Source organism: Aythya ferina, assembly GCF_964211825.1.
Source record: "Aythya ferina genome assembly, chromosome: 2".
In the NCBI taxonomy this organism is placed as follows: domain Eukaryota; kingdom Metazoa; phylum Chordata; class Aves; order Anseriformes; family Anatidae; genus Aythya; species Aythya ferina.
In genome coordinates this window covers 119868569-119884638 of record NC_140297.1, presented here as the reverse complement: position 1 = coordinate 119884638, position 16070 = coordinate 119868569, and the positions used below count along the sequence as shown (strand labels likewise).

At 39.6% G+C, this 16070-nt stretch overlaps 1 protein-coding gene across 3 annotated transcripts in view; it reads right to left on the bottom strand.

The window, feature by feature from the left end:
* Nucleotides 1-366: 366 nt before the first annotated feature.
* RGS20 (regulator of G protein signaling 20) overlaps nt 367-16070 on the bottom strand; it is a gene marked incomplete at its 5' end in the record, with an annotated part of 45627 nt that continues 29923 nt past the window's right edge. For all 3 annotated transcript variants that reach the window (XM_084511882.1, XM_084511881.1, XM_084511883.1), the window contains 4 exons: nt 367-1561; nt 2848-3082; nt 3926-4012; nt 9109-9257. In XM_084511882.1, the coding sequence (XP_084368008.1) occupies nt 1373-1561; nt 2848-3082; nt 3926-4012; nt 9109-9257 (660 nt within the window). In that variant the 3' untranslated portion in view covers nt 367-1372. The remainder of the gene's footprint in view (nt 1562-2847; nt 3083-3925; nt 4013-9108; nt 9258-16070) is intronic.

The following is a 16070-nucleotide window of genomic DNA, read 5'->3' as shown; positions in this document are numbered from 1 at the left end:
TTGTTTGATACTGCAAATGCACTAAGGGAAGATCATGTCTCCTGGCTAGAGTATTAAGAAAACAAATGGATCTCCTAAATTCTGCCTTATTGGTTCTAGAACCAAATTGCCCAAATTCTAGAATTTGCCCAATTTGGTTCATTTAAATAAATGTGTGGGTAAAACTACAGTTTAATGGAAGTCCACTGTAAGCCCCAAAGTTTAATACAGTGGAATTGTAGTGGATCACGTAATTTAAAATGAAGAATTTACGAGAATAACAGATCTTCAAACGGATTGTGCAGATTCAGCTTACTTTCTTCCTACTGCTTCCTGTGATTACTAATTTTGAGATAGGACTGGAAATCAAGTGCAATGCTTTGGGGATACTGTAATGAATGGAGTTTATTAGTGGACGGAGATGTTGCTTTTCTTTTGGACAGTCTGAAATAGTGCTGTGGAACAGGATAGTGCCGGCTTCCTTCTTTTCTCAATGTAATGTACAAATATCTGTTATATAAACCATAGAAGCTCTGTCAGCTAACAGGACAATTTAATATGTACAAAACCAAGATGATTGATACCACCATCCTTTCAGGAACAAAGAGTGAAATGCTTTTTACATCCCTACAGAAGGAAGATAAATATGTGAGAATTGTGCTTTATTTGAGAATTTAAATGCCCAGACTCTTCTTCCTCTTAATTAAATAATTTAACTTTATAAACACGAACAATATGAACTTAAAAATGCTTTCATCAGACTCTAGTAATAAAATAACATTTTTTTCAGCAAAAGGTTTTATAGGCATCATTATTTCAACCATTAGCTTCCATAAACTTGAGATTGCCATACTGATTTCCATTATCACATTGTATGCACCTTAAATATACCAAGGGAAGTGGTGTGTACCTGTGCCAGGCACAATTCATAGAGGTTGTGAAATGCAGTTTAGTGTAACCCAGATTTTGCCAGTACAACTGTTTTTACTTTGGTCACAGTGAGGATGGGGGCAACTGATTTGGCTTTCAAGAAAATTCTGGCACTCCACTTAAAAATTAGTTTTCATGCTCAGTTGGCATTTGTACTTCAGATACACATTATAAGAGATCTGTGTGTGAGTTGCATGCTGCATTGTAAAAATACTGGGTTCTTTTTTTTTTTTGAACGTTAACATCTTCTCTTCATTCTCTTTTCCAAAGTAATACTTGATTTGATCAGAAACTGCAGTGAGCTGATTGTGTCAGAGCCCTGTGTGGGTTTCAAACATTCAGTCTGTAGTAAAACTTGCCTGAGTTATTTTCAGGTAAATATCCGATCAATACTAAATTCCCTGTTGATTGGTATAGCCCAGAGTCCCATTGTTTTAAAATAAATACATTTAAGAAAAAAATCCTATGCTTCGATGGATTTTTCAGATAAGGACCGAAGCAAGTCCTTATAAATAGCAGAGTTCATAAACCGTGGGTAGGAGTCTCTGTGCATTAAGGTATAAATTTGAAGCTGTGCGTCATCGAAGGTGTGTTGTGAGGGTTCCAGCATATTTCGGTTAATAACTTCCCTTACTCTGGAGTCCAGACTGACCTGCATATTAAAATAAAAAGTCATGTAAATAATAGTGGTGTACAGTAGCTGATTTTTCTTTTTCTTTGTGTTGTTCTATTGGCTTGAAAAAGCAAGTATTTTGAATAGCTTCAGGTGGTGTCCTTCCAGAGTCTAAGGACTGTTAAATATACTTACAGTAAAAATGACTGCTCAAATTTGGCAGTAGTAACCTGCTGAGTATGTGGTTAGAGAAACTTTCTCACTGGAGCAACCTTACTTTGAATAGCACTGCCTGCAATCCCGTTGTTACTAAAACCTGAGAGACTGGTAGGCTATTCCCAGCCCAGCATCCTGCTCCGTAGTAGAGAGGCTCTGTAATGTTTTGTGACAGTTTGTTTCCTCGGGAAGTAGCGCTTTTGGAAAGAGACTGAATTTGGAGTAAGCAGGATGACGCAGACGGAAGCTGTAACCTGGGAAGCCGTCGCTTAATCAAATTCCTATGTTAAAAAGCAGAATGAATTGATGTGGACTGAAAGTATGGTTACATAATGATTCCAAGCATCACTTTTATGCTATTTTTTTTTTCCTGCAAGTACTAGAAGGTAGAAAGATGCTAACATTACTGGAAAGCACCGTCTAGATTTAAACATTATTTTTATACGTACAGTTTGCACCACAAGTAATGGAGTGTATGAATTTTTTAGGAAAATAGAAGGGTTTAAAATTCCAGCATACTTCTAGGATTATATTCAAACCATGAACTGAGATGTCTTTGAAATTTGACGTGCTTGTTAGCAGCAAGGAGACAAGTAGGTTTGAAATTTCAAGAAGCTGGAGGCTTTGTTCTGTGCTGTACTTTGTCAGCTGCTCTTTGTGCTTTGCAATCATGCAAGTTGCACATATTACACAAGAGCAGTTTGTGCTGTGCAAGCAACACTTTCTTTGTGGTTCCTTTGCTTTTGGAGACCCAATCTCCACACACACAGACACACACCAAACAAAATCCATGCTGATTTGTCCAACAGATAAAACTTAAGGATAAAATCTTCATCTGTACATTAGTTATGCCTCAAACTAAATCCTTCACATCAGCACATCAAGGGAGCACAGGAAGTGTGTTCTTCTAGCCAAAAAGAAAGTAGTACTGAAAGTAGTACTGACTCTCACCTCAAGGTTTGCCTTTTAGCCCTAGATCTCTCCTTGTTAGCAGTGAAATGTGGGAGCACAGGGAAAGAAAAGTTATCCCTGGGTATTTTTGTGGCTTTAAACATGTTACAATTAATTGCAAAATGGCATCAAAGAATGTGTTAGGGAAAGTAATATACCTCTTTTGGAGAAAGGATAGAAATGTAATCTTCATAAATTAGCCTTGCTTTTTCTTCAATGACACTTTTGTTGGACTCCTGTTTCAGTTCCTCACAGGCCATCCAGAAAAGCATGTTTTCTTCACTGAATTCTGTTCGTAGAAATTCACGGAAAGCATTTCGGCCGGCTGGCGTAAACATCAGCTTGTCAAATGACTGAGCCCAGGCATTTACTTCTTCAAGAGTAGGAGCAGGGCTGGAGGAAGGAGGAGAGGAGGGCAAGAAGAGAGAAATGTGTGATTGTTACTTCAACGCTTTTCATCTGGCAGGAGGCATCTGCCATCACGATGGAACAAAAATGCAAGGCTCACGTGCCTCTGAATTCTGCACTGCAGCTACCTAGGTGTAAACTCCAGTAAATATATTTATAACATGCTTTTTTCTCTCAAAAGCTCAGATGCAGATGATCACCTGTACTTTGCAGAAATTGCACTTTACTGCTCTAAGTAATTGCAGTAAAAAAGTGCCTCAGCAACAATTAAGCTTTTTTTAAAATTCCTAATAGTTCTTGTGGAATCATTGTTAAAAATTCAATGAAAATATTTAAAAAGAAGTAACAATCCAAATACCATAAAAGACACGGTCTGTTACAACTTCACAGGGGCTCCTGTCTGTTTGCCTAACTCGTAAGAGACAATTAACTGATTCTCAAGAGGATCTGAGCTCTCCTTTGTATTTATTCCTTTTTTAAGGCTGAGAGCTAGTAGTTAGCTTTGGTATGTATTTGCTGGTTGGGAAAAGGATGTATTTAAAAATATTTTTGGGCGAAAAAAAAAAGAGGAGTCTGTAATTACTATGCTTTTTTATTGTTGTACTGTGAGAGTTGGGATTTGTTTATATACTGCATATAAATAAGGTAAAAAATTATAGATCAGACCTCTGGTTCTTTAGGGGGCAAGAGACGGATGACTTGCAAATTCAGCTCAAATGACAAATGGATAATAGTAGTTAGTTGCACATGTCAGGGGATTCACTTGATTTAGCGTGGTTTGGGTTTGTTTCATTTTCAGTTTGACAGAACACTTCAGAAAGACCATACCTTTCCTCGCAGTTTGGAATACCCTCTGCTTGGAGTTCATGGGATGTTCTCCTTGTTCTCTCCTCCTCTTGATTTCTAACAGTAAGACTGCAAGGTAGCAATTAATTTGTCAGTTTCGTAAAAGGAAAGACTGAATATACAGCAGATGCTTCTCCTCTAATACTTAAAAAAAAAAAAAATAATAATAAAAAATCAGCTAAAAGAACAGAAGCTAACTGTAGCCACAGTACTCATAGTTATACTCTGATGCTAGCTCTGCTGTTGTGTAAACCTGCAAACGTAGAGCAGAACTGTTCAATATCATATATATATATCACTGTATAGAAAGTGTATGTACACACAAGGAGCCTTTAATAGCTACAAAATCTCTCTGTACTCCATTGAGGTTTATTATGCTGTGTTGATTGTGTGCTTGATGCAGTGTTCTCACAGGACATACACTTGATGCAGTGGTTTTATGCAAGCTAAACTTCAAGCTTGCTTGTTTGTTTGTTTTTCTTTTTGCACCCTGGCTATTTTTTATATCCATAGGGCATGATGAATGCCAAGACTCTGGTTTAGAGTGGTGACACTGCGTCACTCAAGAAAGCCTGAATTCAGGAGCTGGAGCTGAAGCTCTAAGCAAGGTAGATCCTTCTGTACGCCTTGTTGAAAGAGCAAGCATCCTTCAGAGATCACATGTAGACACAGCCACGTTGTGTGGTTATGAACTGCAGCATTAAGTAAATGCTAGTATATGCATCCAAATTTGAGGCCTGTAGACAAACAGCAGATCATTGCTAAATATCGTTTTGACTATGTTTGACTGGAAATGAGTATCAGCTTGTTTGTAGCATTAAAAGGAAAAAAAATGTGCTGCAGTCACTAGTGATCACTGAGAATTTTTAATGACCCTTGGAAGGGTAGGTGTCAACTCCAGCTGCTTTTCTCAAAGGTCAATATAAGTAAGTAGTTGTTTAAAAAAAAAAATCCTTTTAGAGTTCTTTTGATACTGAATTTCAGCATATGAATGTTTCCTTTTAGCACATGGGGACTGTACTCTAGATTACCATAGTTTAGTGAGAAATACAGGTGCGCACACATACGTTCATATAATCTGTAAAACTGCTTGGAGTTTGTCAAGAAGCAAAGTCCCAGTGAATTACAGCCAGTACCTTATATGAAACAAATCCCTCAGCTGAAATAAAGCAGTACAGTTGTTACAAATTCTAGGAAAATAACAAACTCCGTTCCTTCATTTGTATTTTACTTTAATGTAAATGTTGTAACAGTTTTGATGTCTTAATCCCTAAGAATCTCATTTACCCCTAGCAAGGCTTTTTGTTAAACCAGCTGATTCTTATTTCCATTTTTCCTTTTAAGCTCATGGCTCTGTCTTATTTGCAGCCTTACTATTTACTGCTTACTCCTTCTCTTGCTCTCTCCAGTGGTAGTCCGTAATCTCCATAATTATGGAGGATGGAGAATTGTAACATTTTAAGGTTTGAGAAGAGTGGCTGGAGGCTTGACAATAGGGGAGAGAGGTGTTATTTCTGTTTGCCAAGGCGTGCATTGAAGAGGTAGGAAAACTTTCCTGTTGTGAAGTTTGAGAGCAGGCATGGTGCCTACTGCAAACACATTTTTCTGCAACATCTGAACCATACATTCAAACCAATGAACTATTTGATTTCGCTTTTTCAGAAAAGAAAACAAGTAGTTAAAGAATGTTAGTGCTCTGTTCTCTTTGGGACTGTGGGATTCAGACTTTTACTAAGTACCAGTAGTGCTGGCCTTTTTAATATGAAAAGTGGTATATTATGCATTCCTCACACACATACACAAGAATTTATGTGCTTGTCAGAGTTATTAATCTGAAGGAGCCATCAGATCCGATGGAAAGGATTTCAGTCTTCATAGGATAATGCGCAGAAGGGTAGAAAGATGAAATGAAGTTTCCTTAAGAGAACACGCCATGTCTCACAAAGTACCCGTGCAGGCTGGCCGACTTCCCAGAAATGTACAGGTAAACATAGCAAAGAGACTAAACGTGCAATGCTGCATCTTCTCAGGTTTTGGAAGAGTGACGGACTGCAGGCTTGAGTTTTAACTGTAGTGCGAACACAGGCTGTGAGAATCTGGCTGAGAGACTTGTTTCACCATTTCTTCTTTCTAAGTCTACTATTAGGAGTATGCTGAATATTGGATGTTCTGCAACTCAGCTGCATGACTCATGCAGACTGTTATTTTTGCTCCTATTCATAATTTTTCTGCTCAAAGCACTTGAGCTATTTTGAGGAAAGGCTTTATGAATAGGAAATAAAAATAGCTTAATTACGGTTTGTTTTGCATTTCTTGCTACTAGAAAACAATTGTTCTACAAGAAATCATAAATTATTTTTAAAGCTAAAACAAGCTGCTCTGTTTTGGAGCTTGTATTGGTTTCCCAGATGATTCTGAAATGCAAATAGGAATTTTAAGCATCGTGAAATTTGGGTAATTTAACACACTCTGAGTAAATTGCTTTCTCTGAATTGTTTGAATAGTGGGATGCACAGATAATGAGCATTCTCAAGAATATCAGGTAAGACATTAAAAAAAGCAGTTTAGCAACAATTTAAAAGATGGAATGCAATTTTTATGTACTCTGATTTGACAGATTTTTTTTTTTTTCTTTTATGGAAAGATGTTTGTATGTGTAACATGCAGCTCCAGCCTGAGCCACTTGAGATGGCACTGGACAGTTGTTCAGATGACACTGGTATTTGTATAGCGAGGCTTTAACATAGGTACCACTCTGCGAGGTAACAAACTCCAATCCTGACCAGGCACAGTAATTACCTCTCTCTAAACGTTACCTTAGTTCACCTCTATGCACCTGCTGAAAAGCTTTGTAGAATCAGAGCCAGAGTACTTGACATCTTGCAAAAAACGAAGCTTTTTGACCCTACAAGATATTCACTGTTTGCATTAAGGCAGAGTTGGGTCTGTATAACTTCTGATAAGCTGAGTACCAACAGCAGAGGAATGATGAGCCTGCTCTGCCCTTACTGCTCATGTTCTTCTCTAAAGCATTTACTTCTAACTGCTGGTACATGTGTGTAAGGGGGAAGTAATGGTGAATAGATTCCCTGTCTGGCCAGGCAGGTTGTTTTACGACTTCTTCCCTTCACCTCAGTGCCAGGTTTACTTGCTCTGAAGTGCTTATGTGGTGGATAGTGTGTTTATAAGAAGCATTCAGCTTGCTGTCAGTGTTTTGGCTGAACTCCTATGGATGTTTAAGACTTGTCTTTATTTCAGTGCAACTTCTGGTCTCAGCCATTAATAATGGGCCCAAATAGAAACAGAACTGAGTGCAGCAAGCTTTACTTGAATTTTGAATGGAATCAGCTGGATCTGGAGGAGCTGATATGAGAGAGAAAGTGAACAAATCATTACTTTAAGGAATCAAGTGATTCCTTTTCCTCTCTTGCTGTGCTTCCTTGATTAATTTTCCTGTTCAACATCTTGCAGTGGGAGTTCTTTGGAATTGTGTTCTGCCTCATCCTTATTTAATAATGCATGCAGAGTTTTTAAAGTCTCTAATCCCACGGGTTAAATTCATATGAATTGTAGGTGCCATGGGTTGACGCTGCGAATTAATGACAACGGATCCGCTGGAATGGACACTTGGTTATTAGTTTCCTGACTAATGAATTCTTACACCTACTCCTAACTCCCTTTAATACAGTCTATGCTGCTCCTAAGTCCCAATCCTAAATCCAAAACTATTACATATTCTGGTATTGCTTTCAGTTTTTACTGAGAGCCCAGGTGAAGCTCGAGGCTGAGAAGTACACAGTGGTGGCAACAGGTGTAATGGCAGAGTAATACTTCAAGGCGTAAGGTGTTGAGAAACAAGTGAAAGATGGTTTAAAAACTGGCGGTAACTGAGGATCACTGGTATTATTCAAAAACGTGGTCAGATGATTCTTATAACTAGTATAAGCAGTGAAGTATTCATTTAGAATGTGATATACCAGGTAAGAACTGCCAGTTCAAGGAGAAGGCTAAGAACAAGCAGCAGAAAAAAACAGATACCAGGAAATTAAAAAAAAAAAAAAAAAAAAAAAAAAAAGTGTGTGTGTTAGATTTTTGTGTGTTAGATTTTTCATTCTGTTTCCAAAAAACGTTAGAAAAGCAAGATATATCCTCACACACGCAGTTACGTAGGGATTGGTTAAGCTTGTCCTATTCCTTCAGCTGTTCAGGTGTTGCAAGCTCTGACCTTAAGTTGGACAACAGAAAGGGAGTGCTTTTTGGAGCCACGGGCTGAGATGCAAGCCATTTGGTACCATAGCATTAGCAGAGTACGCATTTTAAAGTGGAGAGCTGTGATATAACCAGGCTTTTGGACATCACCATAACTATTTACCTAATACATGATTTTTTTTGCTCCTTTTTATTTTTATTTTTTTAATAAAAATAGATCTGATTTCAATAATAAGTGCTGCTTTTGGTACTGTATAAAATGGCACTGAGAATATAATTTCTGTGTGTTAAAGGCATACTAGCCATATAGCTCCCTTTTTGCATAACTGGAGTTGTGTAGAAATGCTTTAGAGGAAGGTATCTATTTAGGTATGAAATCCTGATAAACAGAATGGCAATTTTGTCTAGGGGTGAATAGCTATATAGGTAGAAATCGAATCAGAGTTGGATGCTCTTCAGCAGAAATATGCAGAGTGAGGATGATAAGGATTTCTAAAAGGAGGCATGTAAGAGTACTTTACAGAGCCCTTAATACCATAGGAAAAAACACTCTTTTTACTGCTACATTGTTGTGGTGTTTTCTTAAAACTTCAGTCAAATGTGTTAGCTGAGCTTCATTAAAAGGGGGTCACTTCCATGTGTATAGGTGTGCACCTGCAAAGCCTAGAGGAAGGCTAAGGCAAGAACTAAAATATCTTTTAAAATGCTTTCTTACTCTGATCTCTTCTGATGATACTTTACAGAATTTTTACATAAATATCCATTATTTCAGTGGGAAAAAATGCACTACAGCAGAAGGCTGTGTCTAGTACTAGCGCACAGTCATCTCTCTCACGGTCCCAGCCCTGCCGAATTTCCCAGGTGTTTTGTTTAGCTTATGCTGTCCTACACGCTGCCTGTTACCTCCCTCCCCTGCTACTCCGTTCCCCAGAGGCTTGAATAAGAGCGTGTAGTACCATGAGCAGCTGCAGCAGCAGCACCAACAAAAGCAGCAGGCGTTGGACCCTCGATTGCCCGTGCTGTGCTGAGCCTGTGCAGCGCCCGGGGTCTCCTGGGTCGTGGACATCTGCCGCTTGCGCATCTCCATCCGCTCCGATCCCATGGGCTGCAAGACAAAAAGAGAAGGGGAAAGTAAGACACGTGTTTTTATTTTATTTTGCTTTTGTTACAAAAACCTTACCAAGAACTACGGAAAGCCACAGCTTCAAAAGAACCAAGAAGCTAAATGCTTCCTCTTATTCGCTATCAAATCTCCGAGGTGTTGAGTCCTGTGGAAAATTCACGCGTTTCATTGAAGTGCTGTGATGGAAGGCAAGGGGCCAATGAGTTCTGCACACAAATGGGAATACAAATGAGAACAGGGAGCCTAGGAGCATGCTGGTGAAGTCAGGTGTGTCTGTTCTTGGAGAGCCACAGCTCTCAGGGCACTGGCATACAAGCCTAGTGGTTGCAAGGGATTTCCTGAGGTTTTTGACTTGCAAGGTTGATTCTTGGATCCATAGCTAGCCACCCTTCTGTAGCAAGATCTCCCTTTGCAGGTAGGTTTTTTCAGGTTGCTGAACCTTGTGAGGCTGTGATGATTGTAGGGGAACTAAAATCAGTTGCTACAGATGTTAGTTGTATGTTGATAATTTAATATCACACTTGCAACACAATCTGATGAGCTGAACACCAGACAGTTAGAACTTGCCTTCCTCTCTAAAATGTTCAGTAAAGTTTAGGAAGTAGTGTTGTAACTTGGAGGGAGGATGCGGGGACATTGTCACAGGCTTCAGAAGTGCCAGAAGTAAGTGGATTTATTTTAGCAGAGTGCAGCACTGAATTCTGCTGGATTTTTTTTTTTTCCTGCTGAATTTGTTTTTCTATTATAGAGCTTAATAGTTTTTATTTTGTTTTTATGAGAACCACCCACTCTCCCAAGGGAAAAACGTATGACATGCTGAGTAGAAGATGCTCCAGTTTTGCAGGAGAAATAAAACATAAGAACGATGCAGATAGAAATGATAACCAATTTGGTAACTCCGCAGGCCTGTTCTCACAAGCAATTCCTAAATGACCAGAAACAGAAAATCAGAAAAAGGATATAGCTTCCAAAAAACTCAAGACATTTTTCATTTCAAAATGTGGAAACATAAATGTGAAATGCAGAGGACATCTGTAAATTCAGATTTCTTTCCTTCAGAGTTTTATAATATTAAAGTAATAAGTATTAATTCCTTTCCAGATACCTATCTTTTTTAAAAAAATAATGCATTTTTGTATTTCAGTTAGAAAGTAAAGAACTATAAAGCATTTTTGGGATGATACTATATCTAACAGCATTTCAGGCTTTCTTGGACATTAAACAATTATTAATTATTAGAAAAGCATAATTTGGAATTAAATGTATGCTGTCTATATAGCCTAATCCAGCCACTCTTTCTCTTGAGATGTTTTATGTGGATAGTTCATAAATTCATCTCTCTAATCCATTTTACAATTGAACTGACAGTGGTTCCTGTTTGCTTTTTTCCAAGCAGAAAGGTAAAAGATGGTGGAAATAGGAGGAATCCACTCTTCCTCCCCACTTCATCCCACTACGACTTAATTAAACAAAACTCTTTCTGGATCCACTGTTGCCATCTCAGGTTCTTCTTCAGAATTATCCTTTGACATCTTTGATGAAGTAGCTGTACAGCCCAGTCGTGTTGTGCTCTTTGGTTTACTTCCGAATCATTCCCCTAACTTGGAAGTTTTCTGGCACTACACATTTTTATGAATGTTCAGCACTGCATGACTTCTCGCACAACTTACAGAAAGGGAAGGATTGAGCAAAACAAATTCAACACGTTTTTTTTTTTTTCAGATCAAGTTACGCGTTTTCGTTTTTATTTGGCAGATGTAGACCAACTTTCTCATTGAATAGGCAAGTAGTTTTTGGTCACTTATGTGGTGAAGACTTGTTTTGAAAGATACTTGTAGCAGATAGAGCATGTTTTTGTGATAGCAGAGCTGGATTAGCGTAACGTATGTAAGAGGACTGTTGGCTTAAAGACAGCCCAAGCTTTTATTACAGAGTTTTTCAATGATTTTCTACCACAGGAAATACAGGCTTGTTGACAGCCATACTGCACATATGATAGAGGTTTGGGTTGGATCACAAACTAAACAGGATGTGACTTTCTGAGGTGTATTAGCAGGAATAGTGTTCAGATACACTAATTTACTCCTCTGTGTAAACTTACTCCTTGTGAGCAAGGAGTAAAAAAGATGATTATAAAAAAAAAAAAGTAACAAAAATGCTGCAATTTTACAGCCATGTGTGGTGATATAAGAAGTTTACCAAGAGCTCCCTATTTCCCACTGAACCACTCTGTAGTGGGAACAGAGGCAAAGGCACAAAGGCTGAGATTATGCAATTCATCTAGGCACTCAAAGAAAAGTACTTTAAAAAGCATTGAAACCACCTGGGTATGGATTTGTATGCATAAAACTATAACGATCTTGGAAGGTGTAGTAGAAAAAAGTTATAGAGATGTTGCAACTCTTCTGAGGTCATGCAGTGAGCTACCGACAGGACCCAAACAGAAAAGACTCATGTCCGTAGTACTTTTTCTGCTGACTATACTAGATCCAGAATTTCACCATCACTCTTTCCTTCTTTTTCCTACAACTACCACAGCTACGTAATGCGCCCTCCCAGTCAGTCACCAGAATTACTGTTTTGAATTGTGCTGTATGCTTGAATGGGCAGTGGCTTTCCCAACAACTCCAGTGACTAGTACTGGTAGGAATTTACAAAACCACTTGTTGCTAACATCAATTGTAATGTAAAGCATCAGTTTAAACAATTGCTTGACTACCTTGCGTATCTATGGGAATGATGGCCATTACTTTTGTCTTCAGTAGATTTTAAATGCTAATGGCAAAAAGGAGAGGGTTTTTTAGACCTCCAAGTAAACAGTTCTCTGTTCATTAAATGTTATGGTTGCTAATTTTGGGATATCAGATGGTCTGACTGGGTCTTGCGGTAGGTGTAAAACCACTTAAAAAAAAATCTAGTCTGTGTTCTTTGCATCAGTGAAGAGACTTGCAGTCAACATTGTTAATTGGAAGAATTACTGACCTGTGGATCCTACTGCTATAGTAGCTAGTATCAGTGACTTGTTATCTCCTCAAGTTTATCTCATAGTATTCAACTGAAGGGCCTGAACTATCTGAAATCAAAATGAAAGTGTGACGGCTCATGCTGCAAGAGGACTTTATGTTCCAGACCAACACTGTAGGTGATTAATAACATTTCAATCATCATTAGCATTTTGAGCTAATAGCTTACTTTTAAAGTTGTTAAAGGGAATGACATATGTTGATGCTTACGTTTAGCTAAATCTTTTTCCTTCCCATTCCCAGCTGTGATTACACTTCGCAGACTCACAGGTGGTGGAGTGAGGAAGCAGGGTGAGAGGTACCTGTGCACTGCTCCCCTGCCAGCTGCTGCTTTTCATAGGTAGCATAAGAGATGGTTTAAATTCATCCTCACAACCTGATTATAATGCATTGCTTTCTTATTCTGTTGTAAGCTGAAATAATGATCTCTGTTTTCTTGAACCAGTAGCATGATTTTGAAGAGAAACACATGTACAGAGATGGCCAGGGAAAACATTAGGTGCAGCAATCAGCTAGAAGACTTTGGAGCTTGAGAAACCCAGACTGATGAAGTATGTATAAATATAAGTGTGTTGAAAGGTGAGGGGTTCCCCAGAGCTGTTACTTGGCTGTGGAACAAGAGGGTGCATTCCTGAGGAAAGCAAGGTGTACGGACATCCTCCTGTATCTGGTGCCTTCAGGTCACTCAAATCAGACAGCAGACTGTTGTTCTGCCACTATGGCACTGAAATGGGAAAGGAGCAGTGGATAGGTTTATCCTCAGAGAAATTTTGTAATCTTCATGAAGGTCAGAATCTCACAGGTTCAAGTCCAAATTACTGGCCTGTTGATTTCAAAAGTCACTTGGATAGTCACACGGAGCTCTAGTGCTTTGCCTTTTTAAGTTTCAGGCAAGACTATCACGTCTTCAAGGTAGGAAAAGAAAAGTCCAGGAGGAGAGTTTATGGAGAAATTCATCAACCTAGTTTGTGAGAGATGTATTCCAGAATATGCCTGGGTTTCAAAAACCTCAGCTACTCCCTAGTTTCGTGTTCTTTTTTAATTCCCCATTACCTTAAATGCTCTTAGTAAGTTGTTGTACCACATGAGAGATCCGCGCTCTAAAGTCTGGTTTGGAAGGGAGAAATAAGACAATCAGGAATTGTTTTTCTTCCTATAGGTAATGTCCTCATACCAAAATGGAAATTTCACTGCTCCAAACTTCCTGTGTTGTGGGCGTCCTTTATCTTAGATTTTCAGGCCTCGGGGAAGGTGTTATGAACAAGAGCAAACTGTGTGAGAATCCTCTGTGCTGGGTGCTGTTCGCACTTGAGAATCGGCATCTGCCTTCTCTGTCCCCCACCACCTGGAGCAGAAATGTGCCTTGTTAAAAATGGGTTTGAGAATAAAAGGCAGGGGAGAAAGACTTAAAAACTGGAGGTGGGCTGCTATCTCGTACATGTTTTGAAAGGAATCTTTCAAAAGAAAAGAAAAATACTTTCAGATTTTTTTATGGAATGAGATGAGATACCTTTAACCAAAGGACTTTAACCTCTACTGTCTCCAGCGTTATTTAACTCCAGCCTGGATACAGTTTTAGCCAATTGCTGTATATAACACGAAATGCATCTCCGTCTAATTCTATTAGTTTGCCTGTGGTGCTGTCAAAGATACCTGTATCTGTTTGGTGAAGGACATAACTTCATAGAAAAAAAAAAACAAACACAACAGCCTGGCTCACAGGGATAGTGAGGGAATAAAAGGTGCTATTCTGCTGCCTCTGGGGTAGTCAGTGGGATCTGATTTTGCTAGTAGCAACTCACTGTGGTAAGAGGTGTCATCCTCAAACTCTGTCATCAGTCTCAGATGACAAAACTTACCAGCATGAAGTGTGGCCCACCTGTACCAAGTTCAAAAGTCTTGACATGCAACTTAAGATAATAATTTAAAAAAATCTCTCTGCATGAGCTGACACTTGCACAGAGAATCAAGGCTATGGAACAGGACAGTTGGTCAATGTCCAGGCGACAAGAGGAGTTTCTGTTGCAAAGGTCACAGAATAGGCATTTGGGTTGAAAGGGCCCTCTGAAGATCATCTAGTCCAACCCACTGCCGAGCAGGATCACCCAGAGCACGTTGTGCAGGATGGCATCCAGGCAGGTTTTGAATATCTCCATGGAAGGAGACTCCACAACCTCTCTGGGCAACCTGTCCCAGTGCTCTGTCACCCTCACGGTAAAGAAGTGCCCCCTCACGTTCAGCCCAAACCTCCTGTGCTTCAGTTTGTGCCCATTGCCTCTCATCCTGTTGCTGGGCACAACTGAAAAGAGACGGGCTCCATCCTTTCAACACCCTCCCCTTGGATATTTATACACGTTGATGAGGTCTCCCCTCAGTCTCCTCTTTCCCAGGCTAAACGGGCCCAGTTTTCTCAGCCTGTCCTTGTACAACAGGTGCTCCAGGCCTCTCATCATCTTCGTAGCCCTCCTCTGAACTTGCTCCAGTAGCTCCATGTCCCTCCTGTACTGGGGAGCCCAGACCTGGACACAATACTCCAGGCGAGGCCTCACCAGGGCTGAGTAGAGGGGGAGGATCACCTCCCTTGGCCTGCTGGCAACACTCTTCTGAGGCCCTTGTAGCATTGCTGACTAGACCAGGTAAGACTCCCTGAGCCATGCACAGTTCTTGCATCCAACTGCCCTGTGCTCCTTGGGACCACTCTGGCACATCCCCGATCCACCCCTAATGATTACCTTAGGCTACACACACAGCATGTCCTAACTGCCTGTCACGTAGGCCAGTTTCATAGGTAATCGTTTCTGCATCTGCAGGAAGTTTCTTCTGACTGCTTCCACGTGAGGAACAAGCTTCCCCTGACTACTTGCAACCTATGTGAGGTTTGACCAGTCTTGCAGCCCTGGAGTCCCTGAAGGACCAGATTAAGGCAGACAGCAGGATCTGCCTGGAGAAATCCACACAACTGTCTGATTCCCCCCATGGTGAAGTGCCAATTAGTCAAGTGTTTAATTGAGAAGGGCAGTAGTTGTTGAGAAGATCAGCTCGTCTCTGGTCAGTTCACTGCTGTAAGTCAGCGTAATGTAACATGCACACAGATGCCTGGATATGGAGTTTCTAGATCTCCCAGGGAGAGCGAGATCCTTCTTTATTTAATAACAGCAAACTTAATCCATTAGAAAAATATCCCTAAAAAGCAGTGAACTAAAAATAGAGAAAAATAATGGCCCATAATCTTGCTCCTTATCTAGCTAGACAGCATCTATGATTCATAAAAATGAAAAAAAAGCACACATTATTACTGAATGCTAATGAGTAATTCAGAAAACAAAAATACAACAGCAAAGTCTCCCAAGGACTTCAGCAAGTATTTTTACTTTTGAAAACCGTGGAGAAGCAATCCTGTATGCCTTAAGAGCAACACTGAAGTACTGGAAATAAGTACGACTGTCATATGTTTTCCACTCCATGGGATGCCTATCTGATATTCGGGTTAGGAGGCATTTCTGTATGTAACATTATGAACACAGCAAAGCATGAAGGTCAGGAATGAAAAATTACTGCCCTGGTTAAAAGCACCTCTAATGGTATTCAACTTGTAACATTTCTAGCATTTGCTCATCTCTGGGTAGAAAGGTGGTCTACCCAGAAAACAGCCTTCGCAAAGGAGGAATATTTAAAATATAAATTGCAAAGATTAAAAAAAAAAAAATCACAATACCACTCCCCCCAAAAAGATGGTAGACAATGCTTACACTTTTATCCTCGCTTTATGCTA